The sequence below is a fragment of the Helianthus annuus genome, chromosome 15 (genome assembly GCF_002127325.2).
Source record: "Helianthus annuus cultivar XRQ/B chromosome 15, HanXRQr2.0-SUNRISE, whole genome shotgun sequence".
Lineage (NCBI taxonomy): Eukaryota > Viridiplantae > Streptophyta > Magnoliopsida > Asterales > Asteraceae > Helianthus > Helianthus annuus.
In genome coordinates, this window is record NC_035447.2 from 30,998,352 (window position 1) to 31,018,277 (window position 19,926).

The following is a 19,926-nucleotide window of genomic DNA, read 5'->3' on the forward strand; positions in this document are numbered from 1 at the left end:
AGCGGTAGTAGGTGTGTGATTGTTGAGGAATGGCTCGCCAGGGAGGGTAGGTCCACCGAGGTGAAGGCCCCTAGTTGTTGCGCCGTGTGTTGTTGTTTTGGTTGTTGGAGGAGCGATTGAGCCTAGGCCCACTGTTGTGTTGAGGCCGACGCTAGTTGTAGCGGGCTGGGCCACGAGAAGAATCTCGTCCAGTAGGATTGCGTTCTGGTGGGTTGGTTGTGTCGGGTACAATAGCAGCAATGACCGGGGCTAGTTGTTGTCTAACAAGTTGACGACGTTCTTCGGCATCCAGAAGGTTAGTGGCGTCCTCCCAAGACGGAAGGGAGTGATGTAACTGGGTAGCGATAACATTATATTCCAGAGGAAGTCCACTAACCAGTTGAATGATTAGTCGACTTTCAAATACGGGCTGGTCCACATCCGCAAGTTGTGCAGCGATCTCTTGAAGTTTCTGACAATATTCTTGAAGCGAGGGCATTGATTTCAGGGTCAAGTTTGTGAAAGCTTTCTCCAAGGCAGCAGCCAGCGGACCTTTATTTTTCAAAAAAAATCTTTTTGAGACGACCCCAAGCATCTAAAGTAGTAGATTCGGTGTCCAAGATCCGAACCAGGTAGTCGTCAGAAACGGTTGCATAAATCCATTGCAACACTATAGCATCGATTTCCATCCACGTGCCATAGTTTGGGTCATCCTCTGGCAGTGGTAGGGTTCCACCGATATGGTCAAGAACCTTGTATCCATGCGCATTTAACCGAAATAGCTTTACCCACGAAGAGTACGTAACTTTCGTGCCATCCAAAATACGAACTTTGTTTTGAATGTTGGTAATGGTGTAAAACGGGTGAAGTGAAGGAGTTGTTTTACTGGAACTGGTGGAGGAGTCTGCTTTGTCTCCCATAGCCGAGAAGCAGAGATGGTGTTTGCAGCAGTGGATCGAACAGAAAAAAAATTTATGAAGATCATAACCTTCAAAGAATGGCCGTAGCCTACAGGAACAAAGAAACAAAGGAGAAAAGGGGATGAAACTTATGGCTGTGATACCATGATAATAATTGAATATTCAAAATGATTTCGATTGTGTAAAACAATAAACCAAGGGGCCATATATGTACATCAAAGGAACAGAAAATTAAGCCTACAAATCAGCTAGTCTAGTGACTATCATGGAGCCTATCAAGCTATACATCTTTGACTAAATAAATACAATAAGTTACAATATACATAAATATTTTGAGAATATATTTATGTTAATAGGTTCCACTACTCTTAATCTTTCTCAATCTCTCAGGTTTATTATAGATTGATGATGTTTATCATGTTAATTTTCAATTTGTTGTCTTATAATATGCTTTAAACTATGTCTTTTTGAGATGAACTTTCTATTTCTTTCAAATTTCAATTGCTTTCTCTTGAATCTTGTATGTGAATATGAATTTGTTGTGAATATGTGATTTGTGAATATGAATTTGTGATTTTAATCATGTTAAAACTTGAACCAGTTATCAAAGCTAATAAGAATTGGCTTGATTGAGTTCTTACCATTCAATCGTGTAGTGATTTATGATTCTTAGATGTAATGCATTAACCAGTTATCAAAGCTAATAAGAATTGACTGGATTGAGTTCTTACCATTCAACTATGTAGTGATTTATGATTCTTAGATGTAAAAGGTAGTTTATAATCAATAGTTAGCCCCCAAGTTCTTAAATAACATGGATATCTAGAGACTTGCTATTGTTGATTAGCGACCAAGGGTTCAGTAATCAAAGGGACACCTAAATTTCACCTGGTTCATGTTGAAGATGACTACTACTTGGGCCCCATAGGCTATAGGCAAACTAAGAGGTGAGTTGTGCACTGTCAATATTACTTAGGACACTATCAAGGCATCAATAAATCAAATAAGATAGCTGATAGTGATGAAAATAATTTTCTACTTGCATCATTATACTGTATTTTTTCCCTGACCGACCCGACCCCGAATATCTTAACGTTTGGTTGTAAAAAATCTAACCACGGAAAAAAAGTGAACCCACAGGAAAAAATTTCGGGATCCGCCACTGGCAGCAACATCTGGTTATTTAAACATCAACATATCCAAACTCCATACATAAAATCAACTAACTTTCACATCAAGCATATATTGCTCAGTAATTGATAGCATTTCTCTATCATTAGATCCTAACGGACCATCATGATATTCCTGAGCTTGACCAAAAGCATGAAAACCATACTCTTGATGTATGAAGTAGTTTACCTCGGGGTAGTGGAAATTGTAGCCTGATTATACATATAGAAAGAACATACTGGATTCACCATTTTTAACAAGATAAAATATGAAATTGTGATGTGTTACTTTCAAAAACCACCTAATCTTTGGTCCAACTATATTTATATGCTCTTAATTAATCTTATATTGAAGTTTTATGATCTATCAGTAAGAGGGTGTGTAAGAATTTCTCCAATTAAATGAATCTATGCGCCTAGAGACTTACTGCGCAAAAAAAAGAACATATAAGAAATTACCAATCGCATTAGAAGTCCATTAGAGTTGTCCAAAATTGGGGGATCTAGTATTCACCGGTTAAGCCCCCAATAGCTTCCATACCTACAAGATCTTGTGGTTGATAGATTGAATGCAATCTCACTATGCTTCTTTTAACTAACACTAGCCTCTTAAGTCTTTTTTTCCCGTATAGTGGCTATGGGTCTTCTCCACATGACATAACTGCAATTCTTTTCTTGATCGCATATGCTCTAGTTTTCCTTAGATTACTTCTAACAGGGATGCTCTAAATGTTAATTTGTTCAAATGCTCAACGACCAATTGAATGTCGCCGTCACACGCACTACTAAAAAAAGGCAAAAGCAATAACCCAAATCTTTGAATAACCATCATAAATAAAGCTAAGTTTGCAACCGCTTTGGTTGAGATAAAAAGCCTCATAGCTAAAAAGGAGAATGAAAGCAAAGAAGCGTCTCCATGAACAAACATCCAATCATTTAAACGTCAACATATTCAAGCTCCATACATAGTCTCAACATGGTTGCACATATGGAATATATTGCTCAACATGGATAACAAGTATGGAGAGCATGTGATGCTTATTCGATGGTATTCTCCATCAATAGATCAGTAGACCCTAACGGTCCTTCATGATATTCTTGAGTTTGACCAAAAGTACGAGAACCATAGACTTGAGGAATGATTTATTTTAGCTTTGTGTGGTGGAACTTGCAGCGTACTCTTTAGCCACCCCAATAATTATGTATAAAGAACATACTCGCTCACCAAATTTAAAAAAAAAAAAAAGATAAGAAAAAAAGAAATTGTATTGCATTACATGTAAAAAAACTTGTAGTCTTTGGTCTAACATCATTTGTAGTCTTTGAATGTCACATTATGCCATAGCTTATGTGCAAGAATCTTGTATAGATTTTTGTAAGGATCCCAAGCAATACTATAAAAAGGAAAAAGAGACGGCGAAAGTTATCAAAAAGATTGTTGTAAAAGCATAGTTATGGCATTTTGGTTAAGACATAAAGCTGGTTCGCTAATGTATTTTACAAGCGTTTTGCTTTTGGACAAAAAAACAAACCCACATCGCTAAGATAAAATTTGAAACTGCGGCACAAAAAGGATAATATTAAACAAAGAAACATCTACATAAACAAACATCATGTCGTTTAAACGTCAACATATCCAAACTCCAAACAAAAACTCAACAAGCTTTCATATCAAGCATATATATTACTCGTTAATTGGTAGAAATTCTTCATCAGTGGATCCTAACAATATATCATTGGATTCAAAAGTTCCATCATGATATGCCTGAGCTTGACCAAAAGCTTGAGGACCATATTCTTGAGGGACGGAGTAGTTTAGCTCTGGGTGGTGGAACTTGCAGCCTGCTCCATAACCACATGAACGATAAGACACATAGTGGGCACATACATGCTCACCCTGCATAATTAACAAGATCAAATAAGAAATCGTATTGCCTTAATGTCGAAACAACCCTTGGTCTTTGGACCAGGTGTATCTATATTATCTTAATTAATCTAAATAGTGAATTTTTAAGATCTAATACTAAGAGGGTGTGCTCAATGACTTCTTTATATAATTTATATGCCTAGAGACAGATCGAGAAAAAAATACGAAATATATATTACCAATCGCATTGGAAGTCCATCAGAGTTGTACTGCATTGGGGGAGGAGGCATTGAGTGACTAAATCCACAATAGATTCCATACTTGCAATATCCAGCACGAAAAAACTGTAGCCAGAATCATTTGAAACATTCCCATGTCTCCTTTATCAAAATCTTACATATATATTATTCTAAAACAAATTATATTGAAATAAATTATGTATATGGGTTGTTAAAATAATGTTCACATCATTGTCTATAATATAATTTCTATGAGTGAGTTATCAATTACAATGTGAGAGATTTCTCAGCATCAACATCAACGATATTGATTATTGAAGCTAAGACTCCTTTGTTTTAGTATGCTTCATAATTATCATATCATTTAAGCTTATGACATGTGTTCATCTTACATTCCAAAGACGCACAACTACACTATAAGAATAAAAATCCATACGAGTATAAAAACTTAACAGCTAGCTTATACATTGCAAGAATTCACATACCAGACTTATCCAGTAAGAATAAAAATCCATACGAGTATAAAAACTGAACAAGCTAGCTTATACATTGCAAGAATTCACATATCAGACTTATCCAGATTAAATTACATCAAGGGATAAATATTGCAATTATTTCCTTAGTTTTTATATGGATAGTGAATATATGTTCAACAGACATGAACCTAAATTCGAACTTGTACATATACTCATGTATCATGTATGGAATCCTGGGAAAAATACAAGGTCGCATATTTATTCAATATAAGAACACTTGCCAAGCTGACAAGTGACAACCATAACTAATCTATTCAAGTGCTTGAATCTCATTAGTAATATAGTTTGTTAATATCTTAATCTAAAGAAAATCAAGGTTTGCGAGTTTTTTTTCCTAAACTAGTATTGGTGGAAAAAGTATTTACCATTTTGGTATTTTTAGAAAACTATTTACTAAAATGGTGTTTTCCTTGTATTTTGTATTTACTTTTTTTTTTATTTTCTAACCAAGATATTATACTTTTTTATTGTTTTTTTCTTGTTCAAACAATCCCTTATCGTTTTTTATTTTTTTATATTTTTAGAATACTCTTTTTTTAACCAAATACGTTTTTTCAATCCAACTCTTTATAGGCTCTCTAGTGGTTTTCTTTTTCAAGTAAGGTTAGTTTATTTTTTATTGTCTTTTTTAATTTAAAAAGTTAAAAAAGATTTGGTAAACCATCTCCCCTTTCTCCCCTGCCGTTTCAGAACCTGCCTTCCTTTTTTTTTCATTAATAATTTTGAGGATTTCACGATTTTCAAAATGAGAACTTTGAGTCATTATCGATTCACATTTTATATGGAATTGAAATTTGTTTTTATAAAGTATGTTAAAGATTTTGAACATCAAAGTTTTATAGTTATATATGGATTTTGATTTCATATATTTCATAACAGAAAGAATACAAGTTAACGCGATATAACATATAATTCAAAACGAGAAAAAAATGATCGTGCTTACTCAATAAAACTACGAAATGGAATGAATATGATTTCCATTTGTATTTGATATTAATACCACTAGCTGGTCAATTTTAATGTTTGATTAAAAAATTTATGCTTCCAATTTGATTGTACAAATTTATATAACATGATTCTTATAGTTGTATTTGAAAAAAAGAACCATTAGAAAGCCTAAAGAGTTGGTTGCTAAATATTATTAAACTGGTTAAATAAAAAAGAGTATTACACAAAATTTAAAAAGGATATTGAAGCGTTGAAAGAAAAATACAATAAAACGGTTAGAAAATAAAAAGTAAACACAAATTATAAGGAAAACACTATTTTAATAAAAAAATTATGCTTCTTATTTGATTGTACAAATTTATATAACATGATTCTTATAGTTGTATTTGAAAAAAAAAAACCATTAGAAAGCCTATACGTATAAAGAGTTGATTGCCAAATATTATTAAACTGGTTAAATAAAAAAGAGTATCATAAAAAATTAAAAAGGATAACGAAGCGTTGAAAGAAAAAAACAATAAAAATATAATATCTTGTTTAGAAAATAAAAGAGTAAACTGTCATTCTGGTCCCTGGGGTTTGGTCACTTTTACCACTTTAGTTCAAAATTCAAACCTTTTGAATCTGGATCCCCGTGGTTTCCGTTTTGTTGCCATTTTGGTCCAAAAATAAAGTCAGCTCAGATTTCTCAAATAAAATCTTGGTTTTTTTTTTGTCTTTTTCCTCATACTAATGAATGGCAAAATGGTCATTATAAATTTTATTATAATGAATTATTGATTAAAATAATTAAATTAAATGACCTCAAGCAAGTATTATCATCTTCCCCAAATGCAATCCGTAATATCCTAATCCACTCTTACGAACATCTTCTTCTCCAACGATCAACGGACAATTACAAGGAATTTTGTTGCGATTTTTCTAAAAGCAGAAGGTGTACAGACTACCCCTAGCAACAAAATTCTAACCATCAAAAACAGAGAAAACTTCTAACCATCATTGATTTTTCAAAAATTAAAATCAAAATCTGAACTTTTTCCTAATAAATCAAGTGGGTTTCGAAGTGGATGTCAGTGACGGCTAGGAGATGACGGAAAGCAACAGCAATGACGACATCAAACGAGACCCACGGCGATTCCAATGGTCAAAATAAACGATGACGGTGTTGAGGAGCAGAGACATCGCCACAGATCTGATGCCATAGAAGATTGCCCACTACTGAGGTAAATATCGATAGCCTAATAATTCGATTTCCAGCCGGTGTTGGTGGCGGTGGCTGGTTTTGTTCAAACTCGTTGTGGGTTTTAGATTCGGGGGTTTGGGTGTTGATGAGTTTTAGCGACAGTGTTGATGTGGGTGGTGGTGATGGGAGCATGTGGTGGTTGGTGTGTTGCGAAGATGGTGGTCAGTGGAGTGGGGTGTGGTGGGTGTTAGCGATGGCAGCAGAGTGGCTTAGGATATTAGGGAAGATGATGATACTTGCCCGCTTTTATAAGGTCATTTAATTTATTATTTTAGTTAATAATTTGTTATAATAAAACTTATAATGACTATTTTTCCCTTCATTAATCTAAGGAAAAAGGACAAAAAAACTATGATTTTATTTGAGAAATCTGAGTTGACTTTATTTTTGGACAAAAATGGTAACAAAACTAAAACCACAAGGACCCAGATTCAAAAGTTTTGAGTTTTGGACTAAAGTGACAAAACTGACCAAACCTCAGTTTACTCAAAATAAAAAGTAAACACAAATTATAAGGAAAATACTATTTTAATAAATAGTTTTCAAAGAACACTAAAATGGTAAATACTTTTTTCATCAACACTAGTTTAGGAAAAAACTTCAAGGTTTGCACTTTGTACATACCATGAATAGAATGATTAACTAATAATCTTAGTGTCTGTTTGGTATGAGGTAATGGAATAGATGAGAGAATGAAATGGACGAGGTAATGGAATGGACAACTGAATGAAATGGATCATTCCATTCCATTGTGATGTTTGGTTACTCATATGTTAATAGAATGAATCATTACTTTGTACAATTTGATAAACAAAAAAAGATGAAGTAACGAAACACAAATGTATTAAAAACGACAAAAATATAATTGCCTCAATAATAATAATAATAATAATAATAATAATAATAATAATGATAATAATAATAATAATAATATATTAATGATAAAAATTAATTTTTTTTTGAACGGTGACTTTCTTTTTGAGTGACCCAATGTCACACCGCCTAATTGGCGGCCCTAGCCAAGTCTGCTCAGACTTACGTTGTCTTAACCAGGTCGCGCTGGGTTGGCCAGACTTGGTTACGGCGTTTCCCCGGAAACCGTACTGCCTTCACACGAGATGACTCGCTGAAGTAACAGCCCGATGAAAACAAATAAAAGTATGAATATTAATAAATATAAATATAAATACAAATAAAAGTATAAGTATAATAATAATAATAATAATAATAATAATAATAATAATAATAATAATAATAATAATAATAATAATAATAATAATAATAATAATAATATATTTCTTTTCCATTCCTTGAAGGAATGGGAAAAAAACACCTACATACCAAGGAATGAAAATTATTATATATGGAAGAAGTTACATTTCTTTGGAATGCTCCATTCCATTACCACATTATAACCAAACATTTTTCTTTCATTCCATCAGAATGATCCATTCCATTCTATCTTCCATTCCTTCATACCAAACGCTACCTTAGTGTTTATAAATAAACTAACCCATATAATACCTTTTATTGAACTAACCAAAAAACACAAACCCAAAACTTAATTACAAGATCCATGATAGTCACAAAACACGAACTATGTTTGGGAGTTACCAGGCAAATCTACATGGAAATCCACAAATACATCTTAAGAAAAATAACCATTGAATTGAATGTTACTGTAATCAGATTGAAAGATATCATCCGTAACAATTTGAATTGAATGTTTCAAACAACAACCAACTATATGTATAAAGTTGGATATTAATAGAAATATTTTTTTTTTTTGAATGGCTAACGTTACTCTTCCAAACTCCTATATTTACAAATAACTCACTCTTGCTTGCGATTGAACCCAAGACCTCCCACTAAGAGGCAAGAACCTCTACCAAGTGAGCTAACCCCACTTAGCAATAGAAATAAATAAATACTAATTAAGAAGATTAATAACTTTGATATTGATTCCAACAAAATCACAAATTATTAAAATCAAAAAAATCTAAAAACAGTTATACCTTGCATGGGATTCTACGAGTGTAATTTGGATACACGATTTCAGCACTTCCTTCCTGACGAACCTAAAAACAAGAACAAAGGTATACATCAGTACACAAAGTAAAAATAAAAGAATAGACGACTAAAATTAGTTTATAATAATAAATCATCTTTCAAAAACAATAAATACATATGCATCATGAGCATGGATGAAAACGTAACTTAAAATAGAAAATAAAAATAAAAACATACTAAATGGTGTGTAAATTTGAAAATCATTAAAGAGTTACACACAGTTATTTTATCACCATTATAATGTAATCTGTCATATAATATTTTCATTATTCATCAGATCATACTTAAGAGATATTTTTGTTTTCAAATTTAACATATTAAAGGACTTTTATAATTAAAAAGAAATAGAAAGTATGTTAGTTTTATATGTGTACAAAATTGTTAAAAAGACTTTTATTAGAAAAAAAGTAAGTATGCTGACTTTTTTGTGCAGAAAAATGTTAAAGGGACTTTTAGGAGAAAAACAGAAAATACTTTTTTTAGTATATGTCATATCCCTTTACATGAAAGGTAAATTTGTCATAACAGGTAAATTTAGGCTATTTAAACATAAAATGTATAGTGTTTGTTAGGGTTGAAATCTATAAATTGCCTTTTCTTTTTTTTTTTTTTTTTTTTGAGAAATCTATCAAGAAATTAATGAAGGCGTGATGGAGAGATAAGAGGTTTACCTGAGAATCTTCTCGAGAGGGGTGATTATAGTTGCAATTCTTGCCAAAACTACATGATCCATATTCAACAAAAAAGAAGCAGTCCTTTTTCTGCATGGGACTAGCTTCGATTTCATCATTTGTAGAACTAGCCATTGATCTGAAACAGTGATTGACAGGAGCTCTACTGGTGGTCCGATCTGAATTGTGGTGAGGATTAGAAGGAGGAGGAGAAATGTGTTAAAAGCATGAGTTCCTTATGCTTTTATAGCGAGGGATGGGGAGACCAGAGTTTGACTTCACCTCATAGATCACTTGGGTTTTCTCACTCATCATTAAATATCATATCTAATAAGAGTAATATTATTATGTTCATACGTATTTTTGAATTATTATATTTTATTCACACTCTTTAATTTTTTTTGAATGTGAACATTTCCTTTTACTCTACTGTTTCAATTATTCTAAATTAAATTTTGTTTGCCCAGATTTAAATTTGGGACCTCACCTTATAGATTTCTGAGTTGGAATATGCTTGAATACTCAGTTCGTCTAATTCTTTTAACCGGTGTAGGCGATCTTTTCCATAAATTTCTTGGTCTAAGTTTACATTTTTAGTGCCCAATATGCTTTGTGTTCAATTTCTACTGGGAGGTGACAGTTTTTCCATAGACTAGCATATATGGCGTGGTACCTATTGGTGTTTTATAAGCTATTCGAAATGCCCATAAAGCATCGTCTAATTTGTCTGCCCATTCTTTTCGATTTTGACCCACAATTTTTTCTAGGATTCTTTTTAAACCTCAATTTATTACTTCGGCTTGACCATTGGTTTGAAGATGATAAGCGGACGAGAGACGGTGATAAATCTCATATCGTATTAGAGTTTTCTCCATTTTTAGATTGCAAAAGTGGGTTCCTCTATCACTGATTAGGGCTTTTAGAGTTCCAAAACGTGAGAATAGCTTTTTCAGGAATTTTACCACTACTCTTCCTTCATTGGTGGGAAGGGCTTCAGCCTCGACCCATTTAGAAACGTCGTTAACAACCACCAAGATGTATTTGTTTCCTCTCGAAGGTGGGAATGGCCCATAAAATCCAATCCCCAAACGTCGAAGATTTCACAAATAAGAATGCTATTTTGTGGCATTTTGTTTTTTCTTGATATGTTGTCTGCCAGCTGGCATGCATCACATGTTTTTACCAATATATAAGCATCTTTGTGTATTGTGGGCCAGTAAAATCCTGCATCGTACACCTTTCGTGTGGTGCTGGCTATTCCATGGTGTCCTCCACATGGTCCTTCGTGACAATGGCTAAAAATTTATCTTACTTCACGACCATGGACACATCGTCGAATGAGTTGGTCTGCACATATTTTGAAAAGAAATGGGTTTTCCCAAAAATAGTGTTTTACATCAGCGAAGAATTTATTTCGCTGATGAAAGGACAACCCTTTAACAATAGTGCCACTAGCTAAGTAGTTAGCATAATCTGCGTACCAGGGTTCTTCTCTATATTCTACCATTTCCAAGGATTCCGTGGGGAATTTTTTATTGATGAGTTCTTCTCGAGTTCCTTCCAGAGCAGGGTCTTCAAGACGAGATAGGTGGTCAGCAGCAATGTTTTGTGCTCCTCTTTTATCTTTTATTTCTATGTCAAATTCTTGAAGGAGAAGAATCCATCTTATGAGACAGGGTTTTGCATCTTGTTTCTTGAAAAGGTATCGCATGGCAGCATGGTCTGTGTAGACTATAGTTTTGGAGAGCACAAGATAGGAACGGAACTTATCAAATGAAAATACTACAGCTAGTAACTCTTTTTAAGTGGTCGTGTAATCTTCTTGAGCGTCATCAAGAGTTTTGCTAGCGTAATATATGGGATAAAAATGTTTTTCTTTTCTTTGTCCCAAGATTGCTCCAACTGCAAAATCGCTAGCATCGCGCATGATTTCAAACGGCAGCTTCCAGTCGGGTGCAATCATGATTGGTGCTTTGATGAGTATATCTTTAAGAGCAAGAAATGTTGTTGTGCAATCCTTGTCAAAGATGAATGGGGCATCTTTTTCAAGTAGCTTAGTTAGAGGTCGAGAGATTTTAGAAAAGTCTTTGATAAATAACCTATAGAATCTGGCATGTCCTAGGAAACTGCGAATGGCTAGAATGGATGATGGAGGAGGTAGTCGGGAAATAGTATCGATTTTTGCGCGATCGACTTCCAATCATGTGTTGGAGATTTTGTGACGGAGTACTATTCCTTCAGTGACCATGAAATGGCACTTCTCCCAATTAAGAGCAAGGTTAGTCTCTTCACATCTAGATAGCATTCGTTCAAGGTTATCAAGGCATTGGTAAATGAATCATCGAAGATAGAGAAATCATCCATGAAAACTTTCATGGTTTTTTCTATCGTGTTGTGAAAAATGACTACCATGCATCGTTGGAATGTTGCAGGTGCGTTGCATAGACCAAATGGCATGCGTCGATAAGGAAAGGTTCCACATGGACAAGTGAAGGTGCTTTTCTCTTGGTCCTCTGGGGCGATAGGAATTTGGAAGTACCCCGAGAATCCATCAAGAAAACAATAAAATTTCTGACCGGATAATCGCTCTAACATTTGAACAATGAAGGGTAAAGTAAAATGGTCTTTTCTTATGTCTTCATTGAGTTTCCTATAGTCGATCCATACTCTCCATCCAGTGACGGTTCTTGTTGGTATGAGCTCGTTTTTTTCGTTGGTTACAACCGTCATTACACCTTTTTTGGTACTACTTGGACAAGACTTACCCATGGACTATTGGAAATGGGGTAGATAAGTCCGGCATCTAAGAGTTTGATGACTTCTTTTTTGACAACTTCTTGGACATTAGGATTGACCCTTCTTTATGGTTGGATTACTACTTTTTAGTCGTCTTCCATTAAAATTTTGTTTGTACACATGGAAGGAATTATTTCTTTGATGTCCTTTAATTTCCATGCAATTGCCGTTTTATGTTTTTAAGTAGATTAAGTATTTTTTCCTTTTTTGAGAAGTGAGATACAAGGAAATGATGATGGGAAGTTTACCTTTATTATCTAAGAATGCGTATCTAAGCCTTTTGGAAGTTCATTGAGTTCTAAAGAAGGTGGGTTCAATAGATGGCTTAGTTTTTGGTTCGTCATCGCGGTCGATGGCCGAAACGATTTGGTTGGTAGCGGCTTCCTCTTCAATGAATTGGTCATTTTGTTCCTCCATATCGGGTGGCTCAACTTCATCGTCCAACAAGGGGTCGTCATTGCTGATTGGATATTTCATTGATTTATTTATATTGAAATTTCGTTTGTCAGCCCCAAGTTTAGTGGGACGATCTTGATGTTTTTCTTTGAGCAAAGCTTGATGGGTTTTAATGAATGGATATCCCAACACGAGTGGAGCATCATCAAGGATGACGTAGTCATTTGCTACAATCGTTTGGTTTATTTGAATGAGAACGTCTTCAACTACTCCCGCAGCATGTTTACTTTTCGATTAGCCAAGAGGATAGGAATTTTGATTGTAAGAAAATCACCAATACCTATTCTTTCAAATATGTAGCTAGGCATTATGTTAACACAGATATCTTTAACTATTGATATGTTACTAATATAGATGTTTTGAATAAAACATGTTACCGGTTTTATGTTTAATCCAATTTTTTCATCTTGTATTAGCGAGGTTTGATCTTTAGTTAATTTAAGACTTGCTATTTCTTTGATGTTAGGATTAGTGGTTAACTCTTTTAAAAACTTAGCATGAGATGGAACCAAACTATGATTTTCGAATGAAGGTTGTAGGATGTGTATTTCTCAGAGGTCTTTTTGTTCCTCTTCGAAATTTACCTTTAAGGGCTTACCTTCCGAAAGGCTTGGTTCGGGTTTTTTTAATCTTCATGTGTTGAGTTTTCTTTGAGTGGTTCCTCTTTCATTGCTCTTGGGGTTTTACCTCTTCTATTATTACCTCTTTAGTACAAATGGTCTCTTCTTTTGCATGAGATTGCTTGATCAAGAATTCTAAGTTCTTGAGACTTTGTATGAGGCTTTCGGCTTCGGGAATGATTGTAGGTGGTGTCTCGTACGTTTCAAACGTTGGAGTGTCCCAGTCAAAGCTAGATTTTGGAAGCTCAAACCTTGGTTCCTCATATGTTGTGTATGAGGTTGATGGTTGAAAAAGGTAACAATTTTGTACCGAATGAGACTCACCACATATAGTACAATATGGTTCCTCATAATCATCATAATCGTAGTAGTCATAATCTCCCATGTAATAATCCATTGTTTGGATAGTACTAAGAAGATTACGACTTTCGGAAATAAAAATTTTTTCTGAACACAGAAGGTTTACACGTCCCCGTGCTTTATGAACACGGGCCTGTGCTCAGGACTGTGTTTTATTCGGTACTAGGCCTTTTTACACGGCCCCATGTCGAATGAAACACGGCCCGTGTGAGCCTTCTGAAAAAAGTTTTTGAGTTGCCGCAAACTGGACACGGTCTCGTGTTAAGCCACTGTAACTGAAGTTTCTAGAAAAACGAACAGAAATTTGGACAGAAAAACTAAACAAAATGACTAGGCCGTTGATTTTAAGCTTTCTTAGAATCCTTGTGTCCCCGACAATGGTCCCAAAAACTTGACGTGTGTCGGATTGTGTATGATTTTTATTATATTTGTAAGTACTTTTTACTCTTTTATCATGTTTTAAATTTATAAAACACGATGTAACACTATCACTCTCTACAACACGCTAGAGCAAGTGCACCCATCGTTGTTGTAGTATAGTGATGGTAAGATACCGAGGTCGTCCAATGACACAAGAGCTTTTAGTACCGGATTATCGTCAACGTCTAATCGACCCAAATTTTGAGACAAGGTTTTTTAACAAATAAAAATAAAGAAAGAAACTAAAGTAATAAAAAAAACAAATAAAAAGAGAGAATCACTTGGTTCCGACTCATCTTTTATGTATCCTTTGATGATTTCTGCACTTTGGTTTTTTTAAGAGATTATCTTAATTATAGTGACATGTCCCTCTTTTGGAGGCAACGCTACCCTCAGCTATATTCGTCTGAGTCAGCAGGGATACAGTCCCGCAAGGCCGGAATATTGAAAGATAATTAAGTAAGTTATTAATGCAAAATGTGGCATGTCCCTCTTTTGGAGGCAACGCTACCATCGGCCATATTGGTCTGAGTCAGCAGGGATGCAGTACCGCAAGGCCGTTTAAAGTTTTAATAGCAGTTTATTTATAAGGGATTCAAGCCGTACTTACTTCCCCCGATTTGATGCTATCTGCCTCAAAGAAAGTCCTAATAAACTTGAATTAAGTCCTCGCAGGATCTATACACTGAACGAGGTAAGAACTGTACCCAAACCACCCTTCTAACCCCCTTCCAGGCAGTAACGCCCTTTATATAGATCGTAAAGACACGAATGAGTGAATCAAAGAAACATGAAGAAATGATAGGATAAAATTCACTTTCAATATAAAAAACTAGTTATTAAAGTCATTAATACAAACCCAATTAAAAAGTTAACCAAAGATTGGAAATCAAAAGTAATACAAAAAAGATTTTGTCTTCACCAAGTGATGTAAGAGATTAGCCAAGCATGATCATAGTTTGTTAAAAGCTCTTACTATCAATCTTGGATCATGAGACTACTACTCACTCTAACTCTAATGATTGTGGTGGAAGATGGTGGTGTTGTGGTGGTGGATGTGAGAGAAATGGCTTGCCAAGGGATGAGTTGCAATTGAACCAAGCACCCGTATTTATAGCTGAAAACAGACAGTTTACACAGCCATGTGCCTGGTAGGCACGACCCCGTGCCCTTCTCCTTCTCTTTCTTCATTAAATGAGCTTGTCAGTCTAGATGCTCACACGGAAAAATGTGTCAATGGCACGACCCCGTGGCCATTGTACTTGCTGTATGATCCATGTGTCAACGGCACGACCCTGTGGCCATTGTAATTGCTGTACGATCCAAGATTTGCATATCTAGGAGTTGACTACGCCCCGTGTCCATGGGACACGACCCCGTGTCTCTTGTCTGTTTCTGTTTGTTTTTTCTTCCCAGAATCTTGAGTGGGTCACGACCCCATGGCTCGGTGGCACGGCCCGTGCATGCCTTCTGATTTGTTGTTTTTGGCTTTGGGCTGAAAATTGGAGGGTTGGTATATTGTATCGACTTCCCTTCTTTTGTATTTGTGCTGGTTTTTGCTATTAATTTGTTTTTTTTTGTACATTTAAGCTCTTTTAATCCTGAAAATCAAAAGTATATAAAGAAGCACACTTGTTTTTCTAACATTTGTACTAAAAAGGGTTGTTTTATACCTTACTTGATATAATTTATATGTTGCATTTTGCACATATCAGAACATTGCCGTCACCATATGTTTTAAATCAAAGTTTAGAGAGGAATGAGTTTTTTCCCAAGTGGTCAAAGATGCGCTTTCTTATCTGTGTGGCGCATATTCGATCCTCACCCCCTCCCTCACACGGTCGGTCCTCACTCCCTGCGAAACGTTTTTTAATTGATTTAATTTTTTATCAAACTTCCCACTGGAATGATAAGGCTAAGTTTAATTCAAATATTATTACCAACTTTTTTTTTGGAACGTCCAACATAAGAATCGTCGGGTACTCCGTATGCGGCACCCATTGGCCGAAAGGTAGCCCGCGACAGCCCAACCTGCACGCACGAAGCCCCTAGCCCACCATGCCACCAGTTCCGAGGAAAACCCGACCCTGCACCCGCCCGAGGGCACGACAATGCAAAGCCGGAAAAACCTGGTTGGATCAGGAATCGGCCTCAAGACCATTCGGTCAAGAGTCTTCCCTCATTCCCATAACCAGTAAGCCATAAGCCCAGGGTTATTACCAACTTTCTTTTATTTCTATTTTGAAAATCATGAATAATCCCATTTAATGCATCTATATATATTAATAAATGAGATGATTTGGGCCATGTGGCATGTGATGGTGGAGCAATTTTGCTTATGCGGCATACTATGGTGGAGTAGAGGATGATTTTGGGAGGGAATCTATGTGAATTCTCTACACACAAACCAAAAATCTCAAAACACAAACCAAAAAACAAGTGGGATGCAGGATCCGGAAACAATTGGGTTGGACTTTTGAATCATCCACCTCCTAAAATGGATCTTATATATTATTTTGCAAAACCCTAGACACATCCTTCATCTGCATTCTTTCTCATCTCCATTAATCATTCAGCATCAAGTTTGCAAAACCCTAGACACAACCTTCACTTGTATTCTTTCTCATCTCTATTCCTGATTCAAGCCGTTCGAATGATTCAGCATCAGGTACGTTCAATCTTCCTAATACTAAATCTTCTATCAATTCGATTCATTCTTTCTAATAGTTGTCTACTTCATTGTTGTGCGTTTCTTGGTTTAGATTTGGCGGCCACGATGATTGGAACTGATGGTGGTTGGATAAACGACGATGTGAGCAGTGGTCGAAGATGAAGGGGATTCATAATAGGTATGTTACAAAACCTTATGATTCAGACTGCAATTAATCTGGCTCCATCATTCTTCGTCTTCTCAACCGTCTAATAGGAATGTCAGTTTCCATCGATTTTAGGGTTTTTAGATTTGAGGTTTTCTTTGCATTTTGATTTATTAGGGTTTTTTATACATCAGTTAAATCGTTGATACTTTATCCTATTAAGGAATTGATTTTAGGGGTTTTACGCTAAAATCATCATCGGCGACTTTTGCCATGCTAATATCTTCCGATTAACATCCGAACAAAGCATGTATGTATTTTTTTCGGTACGTATTCCTTTGAATTGCGATGATTAATTTGATTTCTTTAGTATGTTCTTAATTTTTTGTTTTTACGATTAGGTCTGCTGGTGTTATTCGTCATTAGTTGCTGCTTGCTGCTCAACTGATGCTCTTAATATTTTTATGGTTTTTGAAAGCATCTGATAGATTGGATTGAAGATATACACTGAATATTTTGTGATTAATTTTGTATAGGCATTTGATAGGTTTCTTCATATTTTTGGTCACTGGTAGTTTGGAGCTTGATGAACAAGGATAAGGTAGAATCAGTGGTCTCGAGCTGTTTCTCAGGTTCATCATCGTGATTAATTTTATTCTTTTATCACAATCATTTAGATATTAATTTTACTTAACCCATATCGTTTAACAATTGGGAGCCGTTTCAGTTCAAGAGCCCTAATCTCTTGGATCACTATTGGAAGCCTAAGAGCAACCATGTTGTTGTACTCTTGATTTGGTAATGTTCTAACCCTAAAGTTCTTTCATGATTCGTATTCTTATGTTTTATCTATTTTGTTTTTCATCATGAATTTAACAACAGAAACACATATTTAATTGAAAGTTTCACATTTAATTTTTCTCTCCAAACTTAATCAAACTCTCCCACCACAGCATCGTCTCCCTCCCCACCATTTCCCTCTCTATCACTTCCAAACCCTATCGATTTTCCTACCACAAAGCCGCTGTTACCCGCTTTCACTCTTTGATGCTTTTTCGATTCAAGGATCTGAAGATGTATAAGTTGGTTGTTTCATCCCATTCCAGTTACTACAGTTTCAGATTTATTTTCTCAAGGTATGTCTATGAATTTGTGTTTGAAAAGGTTGAAATTCACATATTGGGTCATCGTTCAAATCATAATTTTCAACTAATTTTGAAATTTTTAATATGTAAAAAAGAAAAAAAAACTGATTTGCTCAATGATAGTTTGCACATATCTAATGTCTTAGGCTTCTCTATTTTTAAATTTTTTTTGTGTTTCGTTTTAATTTGCGGATTTTTTTCGTTTAATGTCTTAGGCTTCTCTTTTTTTTTGTGGTTCTGTTTCATTTTAATTTGGAGCTTTTGAGTTTTTTAATGTTAAAAGTATATTAGTGATTTAAATATTGTTTTTATAGTTTGTTAATATAGTTTTAAACAAAGTATACATTCGTTTATTTGTTTCATGTTTTATATATTTATTTGAGATCCAATTATTGTGTCATGCTTTTTGAATTGCTTAAAGGTGGAAACCTGGTCATTGGTCGTTTTGTGTCACTGGGCAGCCCTTCTACTTTCACTCTTGAGTATTTTTGGGCATGGGGTATATGGTTTTTTTAACTCTTTTGTTATTGGACGGAATATCGTTCACGCTTTCAAGGTGGAGTCTATCTGTCTACTTCTTTTTTTTTAAGTTGTAAATTAAATTGTAAATAATTTACATCGGGATAGTTGGTAAACGGGCAATAAGCTGCGCCGCTACCCCTTTTTGAATAGCAAAACTAAGCCTTTTAAAAACTACGTCCATAGATCTCGTGGTTATAACATTACTATGCATGACCCTTCGAACTCGACTAATTAGGTCCACAGCCTCTGGCGCCACAAAATCAAAAGTATCAAAAGCAAATGGGATAAACATGTGCTGGTTGTCAAGGTACGCTTTCTCATGCTTGATCACTTTACCCGAAGCAGCCTGACCTACTGTGAAAGCACTACTCCCTAAGCCCACAAGCGGGGAAACCCCTGTTAGATCCACACAGGCGTGTTTTCTTCCTACCCATCCAAAGACCAGAATGTCGGCTGGTCGAAGGGTAGATCTCCCTTCCAACAGGTCTGTTAAGAAATTAATGGGTGCCTCTTTCTTAGCAGAAATACCAGCGCACCTGAATATGTCAAAAAGGACATCTCTAACCAAATCATGTCGGTATTTGAACCCTGGGAGCTCTCTACAATGAACTGCATGCTCACCAAAAGAATCCGAACACGCCTTATGACAAACTAGGCATACCTCATCAACTGGGAATAAAGGAATCATGAGGCGATACTTAAGGATAGTACGGTACTCCACCGGCGACATATGCTGGCCTAACCCATCTATAGGTATAGCAGGAAGAAAATCTTGTGCATGCGGTGCTCGGAGACACTCAAAACGGCTTTTTGTCTAATGGACAAGTCAAACTGCACTTCGATTTCCTGGACAATTTTACTAAAAAGAGCACTCGCCAATGCATGTTAGGCTTTAGGGGGGTGTCCGTATTAGTGAAACCGCTGAAGTCAAAGCTTGGAAACGTATCAAGAAGACAAGCCAAAGCACAAACATAATCAGAATCCATACCGCATATGCCACCGTCTCTTAAGATGTGGTCCTGTAGCACCTACGATTGGGCCCTCGAGGCCACAAAAGCGTAGGATGAAGCCTCTACAGACGAATACAACCCCAAACCTCCAAACCTAATAGGTAAAGAAGCAAGTCGCCACTTGAGGTCTCCAAAGAAA

At 35.5% G+C, this 19,926-nt stretch overlaps 2 protein-coding genes across 2 annotated transcripts; both read right to left on the bottom strand.

Moving 5' to 3' along the window:
* Positions 1-533: 533 nt before the first annotated feature.
* LOC110913505 lies at positions 534-899 on the bottom strand. The gene has a single exon (XM_022158330.1). The coding sequence runs from the start codon at positions 897-899 to the stop codon at positions 534-536; it is 366 nt and encodes a 121-aa protein (XP_022014022.1).
* Positions 900-3,634: 2,735 nt separating this feature from the next.
* On the bottom strand, positions 3,635-9,832 carry LOC110909535 (zinc finger CCCH domain-containing protein 3-like). Its single transcript, XM_022154441.2, has 4 exons — positions 9,643-9,832; positions 8,917-8,979; positions 4,175-4,279; positions 3,635-3,965 (listed from the first exon to the last, which is right to left on the bottom strand). Exons 1-4 carry the CDS (start codon positions 9,775-9,777, stop codon positions 3,753-3,755), a joined length of 516 nt encoding a protein of 171 aa, XP_022010133.1. The 5' UTR covers positions 9,778-9,832; the 3' UTR covers positions 3,635-3,752.
* Positions 9,833-19,926: the final 10,094 nt, after the last annotated feature.